Here is an 18,366-nt window from a genome sequence, read left to right as displayed (position 1 = left end):
AACAAACAGTTTCATTATGGCCAAAATATCTAATTAAAGGGAATCTGTCACCCCCAAAAATCGTATATGAGGCAAGTCCATCGGCATCAGGGGCTTATCTACAGCATTCTGTAATGCTGTAGATAAGCCCCTGATGTAACCTGAAAGATAAGAAAAACAAGTTAGATTATACTCACCCAGGGGCGGTCCCGGTGCGGTCCGGTCCGATGGGCGTCGCGGTCCGGGTCCAACGCCTCCCATCTTTATACGATGACATCCTCTTCTTTTCTTCCTGCCGCGGCTCCTGCCCAGGCATACTTTGTCTGCCCTGTTGAGGGCAGAGCAAAGTTTTGCAGTGGGCAGGTGCCGGGAAAGGTCAGAAAGGCCCAGCGCCTGCACACTGCAGTACTTTGCTCTGCCCTCGACAGGACAGACAAAGTCCGCCTGCGCCGGAGCCGCGCCAGGAAGACAAGAAAAGGACCTCATCGTATGAAGATAGGAGGCGCTGGACTCGGACCGCGACGCCCATCGGACCCGAAACGAACCGGGACCGCCCCTGGGTGAGTATAATATAACCTGTTTTTCTTATCTTTCAGGTTACATCGGGGGCACATCTACAGCATTACAGAATGCTGTAGATAAGCCCCTGATGCCGGTGGCCTTAGCTCATATACTATTTTTTGGGGTGACAGATTCCCTTTAAGGGGTTAAGTTTAAATTGTATGCATTAGGCCAGTCTCACACATCCAGATATTTCCGGTACCAGAAGAAACTGTCCCGGAGCTATCCGTTTCCGTGTGCGCACGTAGGCCTTCCGTGTGTCATCCGTGTGCTATCCGTGTGTCCGTGTTGATCGTCCGTGCGTCCGTGTATTATAACAATTTGTTTAAATTTTAACTCTGACTTTAAAAAAAAAAAGCACACGGACAGCACATGGACGGCATCCGTGTGCGGTACGTGTTTACACGCACCCATTGACTTTAATGGGTCCATGTGATCCATGCGCTCCCACCAACACTGACTTGTCTCCGTGTTTTGCACACGGACACATGGTGAAAACACGCTGACATCTGCAGAGACACATTTATTTTAATATGTCTACGTGTGTCGGTGTCTCCGGCACGTGAGGAAACTGTCACCACTAGGGTTGAGCGACCTTGACTTTTTTAGGGTCGAGTCATGTTTCACAAAACCCGACTGTTGGAAAAGTTGAGTCGGGCGAAATCGGCCGATTACTGCGCAAAGTCGAGGATCGGCCGGAACACGAAACCCTATGCACGTCAATGGGGATTTTTTTTTTTTTTTTTTCTCTCTCTCTCTCCCTCTCTCTCTCTCTCTCTCTCTCTCTCTCTCTCTCTCTCTCTCTCTCTCTCTCTCTCCCTCTCTCCCCCCCTCTCTCTCTCCCCCTCCGTCCCAGCACAGAAAATTTCGTTTTACACATTCAAAATCGCTACTGCGCACAAGCGATAAAATGATGCGCGCCCTAACCCCTATGTCATCACCCTGCCCACGCTCCTTCATTGGCTGTAAAAATGGCGCTAAACGCGTCATACGAAACGCGACTTTGGCGCCAAGATCGCGTACCGCATGGCCGACCCCACACAGGGATCGGGTCGGGTTTCATGAGACGCCGACTTTACCAAAAGTCGGCGACTTATTAAAATGAACGATCCGTTTCGCTCAACCCTAGTCACCACACGTACCAGAGCCACTGACGTGTGAAACCGGCCTTAAAGGGAATCTGTCAGCAGACACTTGCTATGTAATCTGAGGACATTATAAGGTCGCAGTTGAGACACTGAATTCAAGGATGTGTCCCTTTTTTGGCTGTGTGCTGTTGTTTACTTACGATGAAGTTTTATCACTGTGAATTTGAAATAATCATTGCTGGACTACAGCAGCCTGTGAGCCCTGGTCTGACGCGGCCCCATCCTGTGATAAGCTGCTCACTGTCAATAGATTATGTCCATACAGTCTGGTGGTGGGCGGGGTTAGGTTTGTCAGCTTTGCTTTATGTTGCATGTAATAACTCTAATTGTTTCACAACTCCTGCACCCATCAGTGTCTGATCTGTAGGTTTCTGACACCTGGCACCTTTGCTGATCAGCTGTTCTCGGTGTCCAGTCTCTGCGTGACCCAGAAGTGACTTTTTACATTGTAAGTCTATGGAGCATCAGAACGAGGCCCTGTAGGCTTTCATTGTAATAGAGACTTCCGTCCCACGTGTAGAGTGTAGAATGAACCAGCAGGTCTCCTATTCGTTTACAGTATTGAGAAGAGCAGAAGAACGGCGCTGGACACCGGAGAGAGCAGCGTTAGGTGAGTATAACCACAGCTTCAGTTGTTCAGTGCCACACATAAATAAAAACAAAGCATACATGCCTGCTGCAGTGGCTCCATTCCATCGTGTGATATAACATTAGCTTCAGCCGTGATGTGACGCAACAATTGATGGGTGCTGTACAGCATGCAGCCTTTTATTATTTTACTAGAGTGGATGTCTACTCTAGTGGAACATTGATGCACTGCAGCTGATCAGTGGCGGCGATTTCCAGTAGTGCACAATCCCTCTAATATTAAACAAAGCAGAACTGGCCTCCATTATTTCAATTACACCCACCATGAACTGCAGCACAGACCTCTCTGGCACCACATTGCTGCGAGAGAGGAGTATACATTTTTTTAAAAAAAATTTCTGAGGAATACTGAAAATTTCCCAAATAATATTTGCTTGTCTTCTGATTGGAAAAGAGGTTTTTTTTTTACGAAGTTGGAATTAATTGCTCTTCTTCTTAGACAGTGGATATCCACAAGGAAAAAGTTGCGAGAAGAGAGATTGGAATCCTGACCACGAACAAAAACACTTCTAGAACGCACAAAATTATTGCTCCAGCAAACTTGGAGAGGCCCGTTCGTTACATCCGAAAGCCAATTGACTACACAATTCTGGATGACACTGGACATGGAGTGAAGGTATTTATAGAAATTTGCTTAATATCTAATTAGATTTTGTTTTATTTTTTATTTGTAAATATTCTGTTTAAAAGTGCTTCTCTTAGTTTAGTTGTCACTCCATGTGAGTCAGGGTTTTTCTGACTTTGAGATTTAATCCTAAATTTGTGGCCTAAAGTGGAACGTTTCTCCTTGTGGAGAGTACCAAGCCTTATAGGCCATGTAATGCTCTTCTGGGAAATTAAATATGCAAATATCCTCAAAGGGAAGGCAAATCATTAGGTTTTTTTCTATTTAGTGCCAAATAGGGCATATTTTTTACTACTTTAGTATGATATACCCTAAAATAAAACTGTTATTTTTTTCCCTCCACCATTGAACATCATTTTTCCTCATGTGGCATGCCATAGCAAAAGTTATGGCATTAGCTGCAGAGTTTTGTATGATCAGTGGGTTTTATTTTTAATTATTACATTATTATTATTTTATTTGCTTTATTCTTTGTATGATGTTTTACATGATGTGTTGAACACAGTTTTTGAGCATGTTGAAGACACTTGGTTAGCAAACACGCGCATGCTTGGATAACACCTTATCCGAGTACATTCGGTCATCACTAGTGCACCATAAAAGCGCTATGTTTAAAGCTTTCAGGAAGGCTTAAAGGCATACACACTGCGAGATAATCATGAACGCCTGTTAAAAAGCTCCTTTCATGATTATCTTGCTGTGCAAACAGACTGCCTATCGGCTGCAATGATTTTTTTATGTAGCCTAAAAGATCAAAGTTTTCAGTGGCGCATCGTCATGTGCAAAAAGGACTCGCACTGCCCCAAGAACAATATCAGCTCTTATGCACTGACCAATCTAGTATAGTTAGCTCGGTGCGCATCGTTTACTTTGGTCCTCAGACAATTAATCAACCGCTGATCGGTAAAAGTTTACTGACCATCATTCGTAACATGCCGCTGGTCGAAACATAGAAATGGACTCTTACACAGTAAAATTTGCCTTCCCCTTCGACCAGCAGGCTCGACTTATGGCTGCGTTTTTTTATTCTACAGCCTCTAAAAACAATAAGACCCTATAATGACTGCCGTAAGAGTACATCAGAGGTCATTAACCTCTTCATGACATGACAATTTTCAGTTTTTTCCTCCCTTACTTCCAAGAGCCATAACTTTTTTATTTTTCAGTCAATGTAGCCATATGAGTTCTTGTTTTTTTGCGGGACGAGCTGTACTTTGGAATGACATCATTCATTATACCAGATGTACTGGGAAACGGGTAAAAAATTCCAGGTGTGTTGTACAATTCCAAAATTGTTTATTTACCTTGTTCACTATAAGTTAAAATTGACCTGGCAAAATGATTCCCCAGGTCAGTACGAAAACGCAGATACCAAACATGTTTACTTATTTATTTTTTTTTAATTTAAGTGGTGAAGGAAAAATAGCTTTTGTCGTGATTTTCTGAGAACCATAACGTCTCCACAAGAGAAATAGACCTGCTGCGGTCTGGAGAGACACGCCACATGTCCATCTCCAAAGCTCTGGACGCATTGTGGGCATAAGATTTCTTAAAATCCAATCCACTATGCTGTAACATCTGGACGCTGTACAAGTATGCAGCGTCCAACCCCGCAGTGTTTACTGATCGTGGGCACATACCCTAAGGACCAACACTGCAAATATTGCCTCTTTGTGTAGATTTGATGTATTTGTCAATAAAAGTGTACATTGGTATGAAATATTATAATTATACTTCAGTAACCATAGAAACCTCTAACTTCAAGGTCTTAAACCACTGAAAGAGCAAACTTTATGGAAACCAAAATTTGTTTCAATACCTGGAGTATCACCTGCAGTTTCACAATGTATATTTGAAACGGAGATTGAAAAAAAATGTTGTATTTTTGTGCTATGTACATTTGAATGCATGTATCAATAATGAGTAAATCTTGTACTTTCTACTTTTTTTTTCCTATTGTGATGACATTAAACCTCCATTGCCTTTTTTTTCTTTGCTTTTCCTCTTTGCTTCCTTTGTACATTAAGTGGTTGCTCAGATTTAAGGTAAGAATGAATAAAGGTGAATTTGTGTACCCCATAATCATCTAGTACAGTATGAATGACAGGATATGGATAGCCTCTAAATTTCCTGCATACCTTCTCCATTAGTATTTTTTCTCTACATAATACCCTTTTTTACAGTGAAAAAAATTAGAATAACTGATTCAACAGCAGGCTGAATTTACTGCCAGCCTGGGACTTATAATCCTCAGTCTATGTTCCCATTTACATTAAAGCCTAAGGCTTCTTTCACAATTGCATCCGTACGGCTCCATCGCTAAGCGACGGCGCGACGTACCAACGCACGTTGTAAAAATTTTGCACGAGGTGGGCAGCGGATGCAGTTTTTCAACGCATCCGCTGCCCATTCTGAAGTCCGGGGAGGAGGGAGTTCCGGCCGCGCATGCGCAGTTGAAAATTCTCTTGAACGTTTTTTGTGCCGACGGTCCGCCAAAACATGACGCATCCAGTGCACGACGGACGCGACGTGTGGCCATACTTCGCTATCCGTCGGCAATACAAGTCTATGGGAAAAAACGCATCCTGCAGTCACATTTGCAGGATTCGTTTTTTCCCCAAAACGACGCATTGCGATGGATTCAAAACGACGCAAGTGTGAAAGAAGCCTTAGCTGACAATTCAGTTTGCTCGCCAGAACTGTCGCTCACCGGGATGGAAATTTAGCAGTGCAGTTTCCACTCAATGCCACAGACAAAAAATGACCCAGAAGAAAAGCTCCTGCCTTCTGTAGATCAAAATGTCAAGGTTCATATTAAATTGTTAATAAAACAATGTTACTACCGTGCTTCTCCTTTAAAGCAAGGCTGTATGCGCGTGGCTGGTGTGTCATTGTTAGTGTTTCATTGTAGTATTTAATATCGAGCGGTCCATTATCAGGATATCTCCCTCAGTCCTTCATGAGTATGTCGAAAAGGAAGCATTAGATGTTGCATTGACATCATTCAGGATGATAATATGCTTGTAATGTTCATTTCCTGTAAAAGTGTTAACATTGGAAAGAGGTATTTAGATGTTTCCTTCCTGACCACTTACTGTGTGCTGATCGGTAATATGTTCAGTGTGACATAATAGAATATGGACCTTATTATTTAATCTTCCTTCTGACCATAACTGATTTTTTTTTTTTTTATGCTTTTAAACATTTCAGCAGTGCTTATAACCCCTCATCCCAGTTGATTTTCCTTTTTTTTTTTTTTTTTTACCCATTCATCCCAGAGCCATTACTTACTATTTTTCTGTCAATGTTTCAGCCATTTGAGGGCTTTTTTCTTGCGGGACGAGTTGTACTTTTGAATGACATTATTAATTTTATAATGGAAAAAAAATTGCAAGTGCGTTGAAATTGCAAAAAAAGTGCAATTTCACCAATTTTTATTGTTTATTTACCGTGTTCACTATACTGTAAAACTGACCTGGCAATATGATTCTCCAGGTCAGCACAATTATGCAAATACTAAGCCATGTATAGTTTATTTATTATTAATTTATTATTATTATTATTATTATAGTGTTTGAAAAAATAAATTAAAAACAAAAGTAAACAATTTTGCTTGCATCGCCATTTTCCGAGACCAATAACACTTTCAATTTTTGGGTTATGCAGCTGTGTGATGGCTTATTTTTTGCTCCTTGATCTGACTTTTTTAGTGACATCATTTTGGTGTAGATACAATGTTTTAACCGCCTATTATTGAAAGGTAGCGGCGGCCAAAAACGTAATTCTGGCGTTATGTTTTTTTTTTCTCGGTCTCCCATGACAGCACTACGGAGAGAGGGGATCCGCCCTTCAGGGACAGGAAACCTACAGATAAAAAGGGCGGTACCTCTCCCTCGCATCAGTTGGTTTCCTGTCCCTGACGGGGAACCTCTTTTCGGTGGTACCTGTAAGAAGACGCCGTATCCAATGGACCGGGACCGGACAGCCAGGTTCTGGCAGCGAGGAGGCTCCTGCCGCGGCTCGTCCGGTGCCCGAAGCCGCCATCGCTGGAACCGAGGGGTTCTTCAGGGTGTGCGGTGGGAGAATCGCCGCCACTCTGAATGAGGAAGGAGCGCTGAGACACCCGGAGCTCCTGTGCCGACAAGCGCACGCTCCGGGTGTACAAAGATGGCCGCCGCTCCAGAAATGCGGCAGGACTTCCGGGTCATCGCCACGCGCATGCGCGGTAGCTTTTTCTCCCCGGGGACGTGACGTAGGACCGGAAGATCACCGGACGCTGGGAAGTGGCGCCAGATTCAAATAGGGAGATGGTGATCTCCCTGGAAACATGGAGGACAGCGACTTGCCTAGCAGGAACCGGAGCAGCAGCCGAGGCAGCAGCACCAGCACCATAGGAAGCAGGCGGACCCTAAGGCCAGGAGAAGTGGGTCTAGCAGCCATTCCACGCAGCGCAGCAGATCTGCTGCAGTGATCAACTCTCCTCCTCAAGAGTTTCCTCTACCAGACCTGGGCCCTCTTCCACAACCGGTACCTACGTTCACGTCTGAATGGTGAGTGATCTCCGAGAAAGTTCATATTTTATAATGGGGTTCCTTCGTCTCCCTTAATAGGGAAAGAAGAGGTTGGAGAAAAAGAAAAAGAAATCCTGCCCCACCTGTGACAAAGCTTTGCCGGTAGCCTGGAACAAAAAGCTTTGTAAATCGTGTATTCAACGATTACTATGTGAAGAGACCCCCGATTTCGCATCTGACCTAAAAACGATAATCAGATCTGAGGTTCAGAATGCGCTTATATCTTTCAAAAAAGGGAAAGATAAGAAAAAAGAGACAGTATATTCCCACTCTGACCAGTCTTCATCCGAGGACACAGAGTCTAACAAATCTGATTCCTCATTATCTTCCTCCGACGAAGATTCGAGCCGTCACTGTTTCCCACTAGAGGAGGTAGATACTCTAGTAAAAGCAGTTAGAGCTACTATGGGGGTAGAGGATCCCCGTCCCGATAGAACGGCTCAAGACATAATGTTCGGTGGTCTAGGGCAGAAAAAGCGGAGAACATTTCTCCTAAATTCCAACCTCCAAACGCTGATTAAAAAAGTGGGAGAAACCTGATAGGAGAAACTCCTCAGTACCCTCGCTTAAAAGGAAGTATCCTTTCGAAGACGAGGCATCTACTTCCTGGGATAAGGCGCCTAAATTGGATGTCGCGGTAGCCAAGGCTTCGAAAAAATTAGCGCTCCCGTTTGAGGATATGGGTACCCTTAAGGACCCTTTAGATAAAAAAGCGGATACTTTTCTCAAGGGGGCGTGGGAATCTTCTGGAGGTAGCTTGAGACCTGCAGTTGCTGCAACATGCACCTCCAGATCTTTAATGGTGTGGAATGACCAATTAGAAAAACAGATTAAAGACGGGTCACCCAGGAATAAGTTACTAGATTCAATCCCTGTAATTAGAGCGGCAGCTGCGTTCCTAGCGGATTCTTCAGCGGACTCTGTGCGCTTAACATCCAAAGCCGCTGCCCTTTCCAACGCAGCCAGAAGAACTTTATGGCTTAAAAGTTGGCCGGGGGATCTCCAGACGAAATTAAAATTATGTTCCATACCATGTGAGGGAAATTTCTTGTTTGGGGAGACCTTGGATGACATCCTTCAGAAAGCTGGGGACAAAAAGAAAGGTTTTCCAAACCTGGGACCAGCTCCATTCAGAAAGTCCTTTCGGAGTCGGAGATTTTTTCGCCGAAGACCCCCCAGAGAACAGAGTAAATGGGAAGAAGGAAGGAGAAAAGATAGGGGTTACCTTTTTGGCAACACCTCCCGTGACAAAAAACCCTCCAAATGACATTTCCCCTATGGTGGGAGGAAGACTCACTTCATTCCTTCCCGCCTGGAAGAAAATATCCAACAATACCTGGATCCTAAATCTAATTCACCACGGTCTAAAAATAGATTTTCTCTCTTTACCCCCTCAAAATTATGTAGTAACAAAGACAAGGTCTTCAGCAGCAGAGCAAGCCGCACTAGAAAAGGAAATTATTTCCCTATTACAAAAATCTGTAATTCAAGAGATCTCCCCTCAAGAAATAGGGAAGGGATTTTACTCCCCGCTATTTCTGGTGCCAAAACCCGACTGCTCTTTTCGAACGATAATAAATCTAAAAAACCTGAACAAATATGTAAAAAAATCAAAAATTCAAAATGGAAACAATAAAGTCTACCATAAAAATCCTTTTTCCGAACTGCTACATGGTCGTGATAGACCTAACCGACGCATATTATCATGTACCCATCCACAAACAATCTCAGAAATTTCTCAGGATGTCGGTACCCATAGAGGGTCAAGTAAGAAATTTCCAATACAGAGCCCTCCCGTTCGGGATCTCAATTGCTCCTCGAGTGTTTACGAAAATAGTAGCGAAAATGATGGCCCACATAAGGGAACAAAATGTTAATAGTCCCTTACTTGGACGATTTCCTTATTGCAAGCGACTCGGCTCAAAGTTGCAGGGAACAGCGGGACCGAGTGATAAATATTCTAATGGACTTGGATTGGCTCATAAATATAAAAAAATCAAAGTTGGAACCCTGTCAAATTCAGGAGTTTCTGGGACTAACATTAGACTCCCAGGTCCAAGAATGCCGACTCCCAGTGTCCAAAAAAGACAATATAATGACTATGATAGCACGAACTCTACACAACCCCTCCATGACTCTAAGGAAGGGGATGTCGCTACTGGGCTCTCTCTCTTCATGTCTGCCAGCAGTACCTTTCGCACAATTCCACACGAGAGAGCTTCAATGGCTTATACTGGAATGGCAGTCAATACTAAAACACAATTTAGAAGGTCGCATCATTCTAAATTCCTCAGTTATTCATTCCCTTCTCTGGTGGGGAAAAAGCTGAAACCTTTCAAAGGGAATCCCTTGGGTACCAAAAATATCTCGGGTAATAACAACCGATGCGAGTCCCAGCGGGTGGGGGGCTCACATGGAAAACAGGGTGGCTCAGGGAGACTGGACAGTTCAGGAACTATCAGCATCCTCGAACCAAAAAGAACTTTGGGCGGTGTATCGAGCTCTTCTATTTTTTCTAACCTATATTCGAGGCCATCATGTCCGAATTTTTTCGGACAACAAGGTGACAGTAGCATATATAAACCACCAGGGAGGAACAAGGTCTCGATCACTGATGAGTTCCTCCGCCAAAATTATCAGTCTTGCAGAGGAAAATCTACTATCCCTTTCGGCACTACATATTCAGGGGTCACACAACGAAAAGGCAGATTACTTCAGTCGGACTCAGTTAAAACAAGGCGAGTGGTCCCTAAACCAATCCATCTACAACCAGATTACAGAGATGTGGGGAACCCCAACAATAGATTTATTCGCCAATTCCAAAAACAAAAAAGTAAATATGTTTTGCTCACTAAACCCAGAAGGGAACCCCCAGGCTCTGGATGCTTTTCTGATTCCATGGACCCACAAACTAACATATGCTTTTCCTCCAATTGTTCTGATCCCGGCAGTCATTCGGAAAGTCAGAGAGGACAAAACAAAAATGATCCTTATAGCCCCATTCTGGCCAAAAAGGACATGGTTTTCCTGGCTAAGGATGCTATCGGTCTCAGATCCATGGATCCTACCGAATATACCAGACCTACTACAGCAAGGGCCGATCTTCCAGCCACAGGAGACAAACTTACATTTAACAGCCTGGATTTTGAACGGAGACTATTGAAACAAAGGGGGTTTTCGGACAGCTTAGTAGCCACGTTGTTAAAAAGTAGAAAACCTATTACTACTAAAGCATATGGGAAAACGTGGAAAAAATTCTTATCCGTCTCCAAAGTAAAAGTCCAGGATGAGCCTTCTATTGATAAAATACTTGAATTCCTACAAAAAGGTCTGGAACAGGGGTTGGTGGTTAGTACTCTGAAGGTACAAATAGCAGCTCTGGGAGCACTCTATAATCAAAATATTGCAGCCAATCCATGGGTAGTAAGATTTATTAAAGCGGTAGCCAGGTCAAAACCTCTAGTTACTCAAAAAATGCCCTCATGGGACCTAAACTTAGTTCTCTCTGCAATAACGGGTCCTCCATTAGAACCCATAAACACAATTTCCATTAAAACACTATCACTTAAGACTATTCTTCTGGTAGCTTTAACATCTGCGCGCAGAATAAGTGACATTCAAGCCCTGTCCTCTAACCCACCTTTTACAAAAATATTAGATAACAGAGTCACTCTTAAACCCGACCCGGCCTATTTGCCAAAAGTGGCATAAAAATTTCATAGGTCACAAGAAGTATCCCTGCCGTCCCTAAAAATGAGAGCGAAATTTCCATAATTTAGATGTCAGAAGATGTCTAGTCCAATATTTAGATTCCACCAGGGAGTATAGGAAGGAAGGCTCTTTATTTGTCTGTTTTCAGGGTCCCAGGAAAGGATTCCGTGCATCCAAAGGTACCTTTGCAAGGTGGATAAAGGAGGCAATAGCCTTGGCATATACATCCACGGGGAATACGATCCCGGATGGTATAAAAGCGCATTCCACAAGGGCAGTAGCTACCTCATGGGCTGAGAGGTCAGAGGTATCAATTGAGCAAATCTGCAAAGCGGCCACCTGGTCATCACCATCAACCTTTTTTAGACACTATAGATTAAAGGGAACCTGTCACCACGTTTTTGGAAGATGGGATAAAAATAGCGTTAAATAGGGGCAGAGGTGGGCGTTACATTAGTGTGTGTGTTATGCGTTTATTACCCACCTAAGTTGCCGAAATAACTTTGCAAAGTCTCCGTTTTCGCCTGTCAATCAGGCTGGTCAGGTCACATGGGCGTGGTGTCTTCACCCAGATTTGGCGTAGTTTTCCGTTGGTGGCGTAGTGGTGTGCGCATGCCCAAAGTCCGGAATCCTCTTCCAGGGGATTTAAAATAGCGCGGTGTTCGTTATTGCATTGGTGATCGGTGGGCGCGGCCATCTTCCTTTGGCCGCGCGTGCGCAGAAGCGGCGCTCTGCTGGCCGCGGCTTCAGGAAAATGGCCGCGGGATGCCGCGCGTGCGCAGATGGATATCGCGGCGGCCATTTTCCTGAAGCCGCGGCCAGCAGAGCGCCGCTTCTGCGCACGCGCGGCCAAAGGAAGATGGCCGCGCCCACCGATCACCAATGCAATAACGAACACCGCGCTATTTTAAATCCCCTGGAAGAGGATTCCGGACTTTGGGCATGCGCACACCACTACGCCACCAACGGAAAACTACGCCAAATCTGGGGGAAGACAACGCCCATGCGACCTGACCAGCCTGATTGACAGGCGAAAACGGAGACTTTGCAAAGTTATTTCGGCAACTTAGGTGGGTAATAAACGCATAACACACACACTAATGTAACGCCCACCTCTGCCCCTATTTAACGCTATTTTTATCCCATCTTCCAAAAACGTGGTGACAGGTTCCCTTTAAATCTAGCCTCTGTGTCTGACTTGATCTTCGGGCGAAGGGTTCTCGAGGGTGTGGTCCCTTCCTAAGCTTAGTCTCTGCAATTCTCTCCGTAGTGCTGTCATGGGAGACCGAGAAAGTCATAGTTACTCACCGATAACGGTGTTTCTCGGAGCCCATGACAGCACCTGCTTATTCCCTCCCATCACGAGTGCGGTGAGCACTTTTCTTATATATACCTTATCTAATATAATATAGGCACGGTGTTCCTCTAATAAGCAATGTTATAATATGTTCTCTCTGTTGTAACTAACCTGGAGGTCCTCCGATGCTCTGTAAACCAACTGATGCGAGGGAGAGGTACCACCCTTTTTATCTGTAGGTTTCCTGTCCCTGAAGGGCGGATCTCCTCTCTCCGTAGTGCTGTCATGGGCTCCGAGAAACACCGTTATCGGTGAGTAACTGTGACTTTTTTCCTCATCACGCCATTTAAACAATTAGGTTAATTTACTTTATGTTTTGATAGATCAAACTTTTACAAATGCAGCGATACCATATGTGTAATTTTTTTTTTTTTTATTGCTTTATGTTTAATAGAGAAAAAAGGGGGGTGATTTGAACCTTTGTGGGTTTTTTTTTTCTTATATAATTTTTTTTATTTTTTATTTTTAAACTTTTTTACTGTGTTTTATAGTCCCTTTAGGTGACTTGAAGCTGCGATTGTCTGATCGCTTGTGCTATACATGGAGTAAATCACGATCTCCTATGAACTCCTGCCACAGGCTGGCTTTCACAGGAGTATCACAAGCACAGCAGACCTCCAGCTGTCATGGCAACACATTGGCGCTCCGCGGTCACGTCACAGGCACACCGACGTGGAATGAAGCACCCCCCTGCCAGCACATGTTAAATGCCGCTGTCAGAGGTTCAGATCAACATTTATCAGGTTAACAGCGGCGGGCGGAGCTCAGTCATCGTCTGCTGGGAAAGATGCAGACTCTGCATGCAAGCTCACATCAAAGTCAAGGACATGACACATGACTTAAATGTATGTCTTATGTCATGGTGAGGTTAAAAAGGACTTGTCCCTTGCTCAAAAAATGGAGTTAAATACCTTGTAAAAACCTGAAGTTCCCCTGATTTCTGCTGTTTTTTTCCGTTTTTAGATGCGTCAGTGCATTGCAGATATTCTCACATTTTCTTCTTCTGAAGCTCAGTATGTGAAATCTCTGTTTTCAGTCCAACTGGACATTTCTTCACAATTATTTTGGGGGCATGCACTTTCACACCTCCTTCCTACATGCTGCCAACCAAGTTGTGATTGGCAGTGTCTGGAAGGGAGTGAAAGAGAACGCCCCAGAGAATTATTATTTAAATAATCATTTTAAGTATTCTAATTTAGCCTAATGTACTTTATCATCCCAGGTGGTGTTTCTGTGGAGGTCTGCAGATATCAAATGTTTATGGTTTTCTATTGGGACATTTATGTGTAAAATATATTCATATACTGATTTCTGTCTAGAAATGTATTGAAAAGCTTCAATGCTTGCTTCATTTATCACTAATGTATCAGGCAATGCTTTTAATGTTAGACGTAACTTCTGACGGTTGACCCTGTTGAATTTTCTTGACCAATTAAGCCAAGCAAGGCCAACTTTGCACTATTATTATTATTTATTTATATAGCACCATTGATTCCATGGTGCTGTACATGAGAAGGGGTTACGTACAAATTACAGATATCACTTACAGTAAACAAACTAACAATTACAGATTGATACAGAGGGGCGAGGACCCTGCCCTTGCGGGCTTACATTCTACAGGATGGTGGGGAAGGAGACAGTAGGCTGGGGGGTTGCAGGAGCTCCGGTGTTGGTGAGGCGGCGCTAGCTTCGGTAGTGGTGAGGAGGCAGCGGGGTCAGTGCAGGCTGTAGGCTTTCCTGAAGAAGTGGGTTTTCAGGTTCAGTCTGAAGGATCCGAATGTGGTTGATCTGATTCTACATATCGCTTGGAAAACTGACAGGTTGGTCACACTTCCCGCTCCTCGTGATGCTTCCATTCCCAATAATGCCTAGCGGCAATGACCTCAGATGACGTAGTGGTCTCGCGAGACTGCTACGTCATCACAGGTCATTGCCGCAAAGCATCACTGGGAACGGGAGCATCACGAGGAGCGGGAATGCTGCGAGGGCCGCTGGAAGGTGAAAATATCACAATTTATTATTTTAATTCTTTTTTTTTTTTTTTTTTAACAATTATATGTTTCCCAGGGCCTGGGGAAGAGTCTCCTTTCCTCCACCCTGGGTACCAACCGCACATGATCCGCTTACTTCCTGCATGGTGGTCATAGCCACATGCGGAAAGTAAGCAGATCAGTGCATTCCTATGTGTGCGGAATCCCCGCGATTCCTCACAAGGAATGAACAAGCTGCGTTTTGTCCGGAATGCGATTCCGCCGTGGAAAAAAAAGGCAACATGTGCAAACAAATTACAGATTGCATTCTAATAATAGGAAGCTTAATGTACGCGTTTTTTGCTGTTTTATAGCGAAAATCCGCGAAAAAAACGCGAAAAATCCTGAACGTGTGCACATAGCCTTAGGCTTTTGATATTTATGGACCCATTTTGTTTCTCCATTTATGAAATGGTTATTCAGTCTTTAGTAATTGATAGCTTATTCCTAGGAGAGGCCGTCAATATTAGAGGAGTGTGGTTCCTTTGCTGTTTGCAGAGGACGCAGCCCTTGTGCTTTAGCCTCTTCAGTATTTACAGCAGCTTGCAGACTAGTTTATACTGTACTTTGTACTTGATTGTCTTGTATTTTTAGAGCAGCGATTGAAGGCAAGCTTGGACTGGCCCACATGAGAACAGGAGAATCCTCTGATAGACCCCTGTGAAGGAGTGCTAATGAGTAGTGCAAAAAAAAATCATCTTATGATTCATTAAGCAACATAGCCATATTAATATTACATAGAAGCAAAAGTACATTTTTTTTTTTTTTTTTAAACTAGGGTCAGGTTATTTTTGTATGTAGGTGAACAGTGAACCCCAAGAATTATTGTTGCTGGTTGACCTTTGCCAATCCAGTCCGACACTGATTGAAGATATTGTGTCACTGCAATGGAACAAAACTGTGGTATCTTGCACGGTGCTAAAAATTAATACAAAAGTACGGCGCAAACAAGTATGATGGAGCTGTAACGTTAAAGGAGTTGTCCACTACTAGGAAAACCCCTTTTTGATCTAAATGTTTGTCCCCAATAAAATAAAAAAGCTGATACTCTCCTCCTGTGCTGGCATTGTCCTGGGGCTCACGTGTGGTTGTATAACACGCGGCGCCCTATCAGTGCTGGAGTCACGGTCTCTGCCTTCAGACGTTTAGAACATGAAGAGGAAGTCCAGGCTGCTGCTGATGTGACAGTGACCCAGCGCCGATTTGGGCTGAGGTCATGTGTCATACAACCGCACGAGAGTCCCTGAACCGCGCGAGTGCTGACACCACTGGAACAGAGGCGGCACAAGAGGCGAGTATAAACTTTATTTTATCGTGGACCAAGAATTCGATAAAGAAGGGGTTGTCCTGGTAGTGGACAACTGCTTTAAACATCCACAAATGGAATATTGCTTGTCTCTCCTAAGAATTAAACACCAATTTTAAAGATCTGAGTGACCTCTTTACTATTTCTTAAGAGGTTTTCTTTTTTGCAATCTTGGTTTATTTTTATTTTTAAATTTTAATCTAAAGTTTTAGAGGCTATCCTATCCTGTTACTTGCCTTTTATGAGTAATTCATTTACGCCATTTTTATCTGACCTCTTTTTACATAAGCATGAAATAAGCTGTAATGTTACTTTCCTCTGCCCCATTACTTTTTGCTTTGTACAGGTCAGCACACAGAACATGAAGATGGGAGGATTGCCACGGACTACACCACCAACTCAGAAACCACCTAGCCCACCAATGACTGGCAAAGGAACCCTTGGGTAATTATTTTGTTATGGTACAATGAGGGATGCAGTAAGCCCAGAACTATACCTTTCCCAGCATGTTTTTAGGTAATTATTTTACCAAAATAATTGTCAAGTCTTGTTTATTATCATACATCTTCAACAATCATTTTTAGTTGTTTTTTTGTTGTTGTTTTTTTTAACTGCCATTGTGATTTGTATGTAATTTTATTGCTAATAGTACAGTGTTATGCATGGCAACTATTCCCTGTCACAAGTACAAAAGGAAGCACCTGCTTGACCGTAACATAGGTGGCATAGAACACAATAAACACAATAGTCTAAAAGTATATGGAGTATTTTTCTTCCTGCATGAATTGGGCTGAATTAATCAGGTATACCATATATTTTATGTATGGTTTCTGTTCTGTAGACATACCCTATATTGCAGCTAGTCTCTGAGCAGAAAGCCACAGGAGTAAGAGGCTGTATTTTAAGAGGTCTCCTATTTGGACTGCAAAGCCATAGGTGTGGGTTACCGTGGTTTAGAGCAGGGGTTGGCAATTAATTTTCCTAAGTGGCCACATGAGATACTTTGACTGTTGCAGAGGTACGACCCATCTGGCCGAACTTAAGTTTGCTTATATTACTGATTTATAATAATTTTTCTCTCTAAGGCTAGGTTCCCATTGCGTTTTAGTGTGAGCACTAACGGACAGCGTTGCACGGCGAAATTAACGCCGTGCAACGCGTCCGTTAGTGCTCCCATTGCCAGCAATGTTAAAGCGCATTGCTAGCGCATGTCATTTTCGCCACGCGCTAGCGATGTGCCGTTCTTTTGTAGCGCGCCTCAGGCGCTGCTTGCAGCGTCCCCGAGGTCCGTTCCCCGCTCTCGCAGATCGGGGATCTGCGCTAGCGGGGACGTTTAACGCGACCCCTTAAAAGACATTGCGTTAGCGCAATCCGCTAGCGCTTAGCGCCAAACGGATTGCCCTAACGCAATCTGAACCTAGCCTAAATATTGAGAAGACTTAGTCTACTGACTAATTATTGCTGATAATACAGGTTATGATTGAGCTCATTGTAACAAGTAGTCTTAGGGTACTTTCACACTAGCGTTTTTTGCAATACGTCGCAATGCGTCATTTTGGCGAAAAAACGCATCCTGCAAGAGTGCTTGCAGGATGCGTTTTTTCACCATTGACTAACATTAGCAACGCATTGCCACACGTCGCAACCGTTGTGCGACGGTTGCGCCGTGTTGTGGCAGACCGTCGGCTGCAAAAAACGTTACATGTAACGTTTTTTGCTGCCGACGGACCGCCATTTCCGACCGCGCATGCGCGGCCAGAACTACGCCCCCACCTCCCCGCACCTCACAATGGGGTGGCGGATGTGCTGGAAAAATGCATACGCTGCCCCCGTTGTGCGGCGTATACAACGCTAGCGTCGGTACGTCGGCCTGACGCTCTGCGACGGGCCGAGTATGACGCTAGTGTGAAAGTAGCCTTACCTGTAGCAGCTACTCAAAAATATATGGTTTACTGCTTTTTGTAAACTTTATATAAAGCGGTAAATCATACTGCTCCTGTTAATCAGCATTTGTACCTTGATAAACAGCTCCCAATACAATATGATTCCCCCCAGTCCACACACACACAGTATGATGTCCCCACACAGCACGTCAAACAGTACGGTGTTCCTCACAAAACCTCACTACACAGTATTAGGTCCTCGCACAGCCACCCACTTATAATGATGTCCCCACACAACCCGTTGCAGTTTTATTTCCCCAACCCCCCCCACAGAATAATATATATAAAAGAATAACAAAGCAAAAAACGACTCCCTTCACCTCATTCACCTGTGGTTTCGGTTGGCACTATGTACTGAGGCACAGCTGACGCTATGTAGTGACATCCGCGCGCCTTCTGCATTCTTAGGGTAAGTTCACACAAGGCGTTTTTGTTGCTTTTTTTTCTGCAGCAAAACCTGATCTTCTTGGCAGGAAAGAAACTGCGT

At 43.9% G+C, this 18,366-nt stretch overlaps 1 protein-coding gene across 21 annotated transcripts in view; it reads left to right on the top strand.

Moving 5' to 3' along the window:
• Positions 1-18,366, top strand: part of ABI2 (abl interactor 2) — a 142,728-nt gene that overhangs the window by 59,396 nt on the left and 64,966 nt on the right. For 11 of the 21 annotated variants that reach the window (XM_077272000.1, XM_077271997.1, XM_077271996.1 and 8 more), the window contains exons 3-4: positions 2,776-2,952; positions 16,283-16,380. In XM_077272000.1, the coding sequence (XP_077128115.1) occupies positions 2,776-2,952; positions 16,283-16,380 (275 nt within the window). Of the gene's footprint in view, positions 1-2,775; positions 2,953-4,988; positions 5,007-16,282; positions 16,381-18,366 lie in introns of all 21 variants that reach the window. The other 10 variants (XM_077271998.1, XM_077272003.1, XM_077271991.1 and 7 more) reach the window with 1 other exon arrangement.

The sequence above is a fragment of the Ranitomeya variabilis genome, chromosome 7, assembly GCF_051348905.1.
Source record: "Ranitomeya variabilis isolate aRanVar5 chromosome 7, aRanVar5.hap1, whole genome shotgun sequence".
Classification (NCBI taxonomy): Eukaryota; Metazoa; Chordata; class Amphibia; order Anura; family Dendrobatidae; genus Ranitomeya; species Ranitomeya variabilis.
The sequence above is the reverse complement of the archived record's forward strand: the minus strand, read 5'-3'. Positions and strand labels throughout refer to the sequence as shown.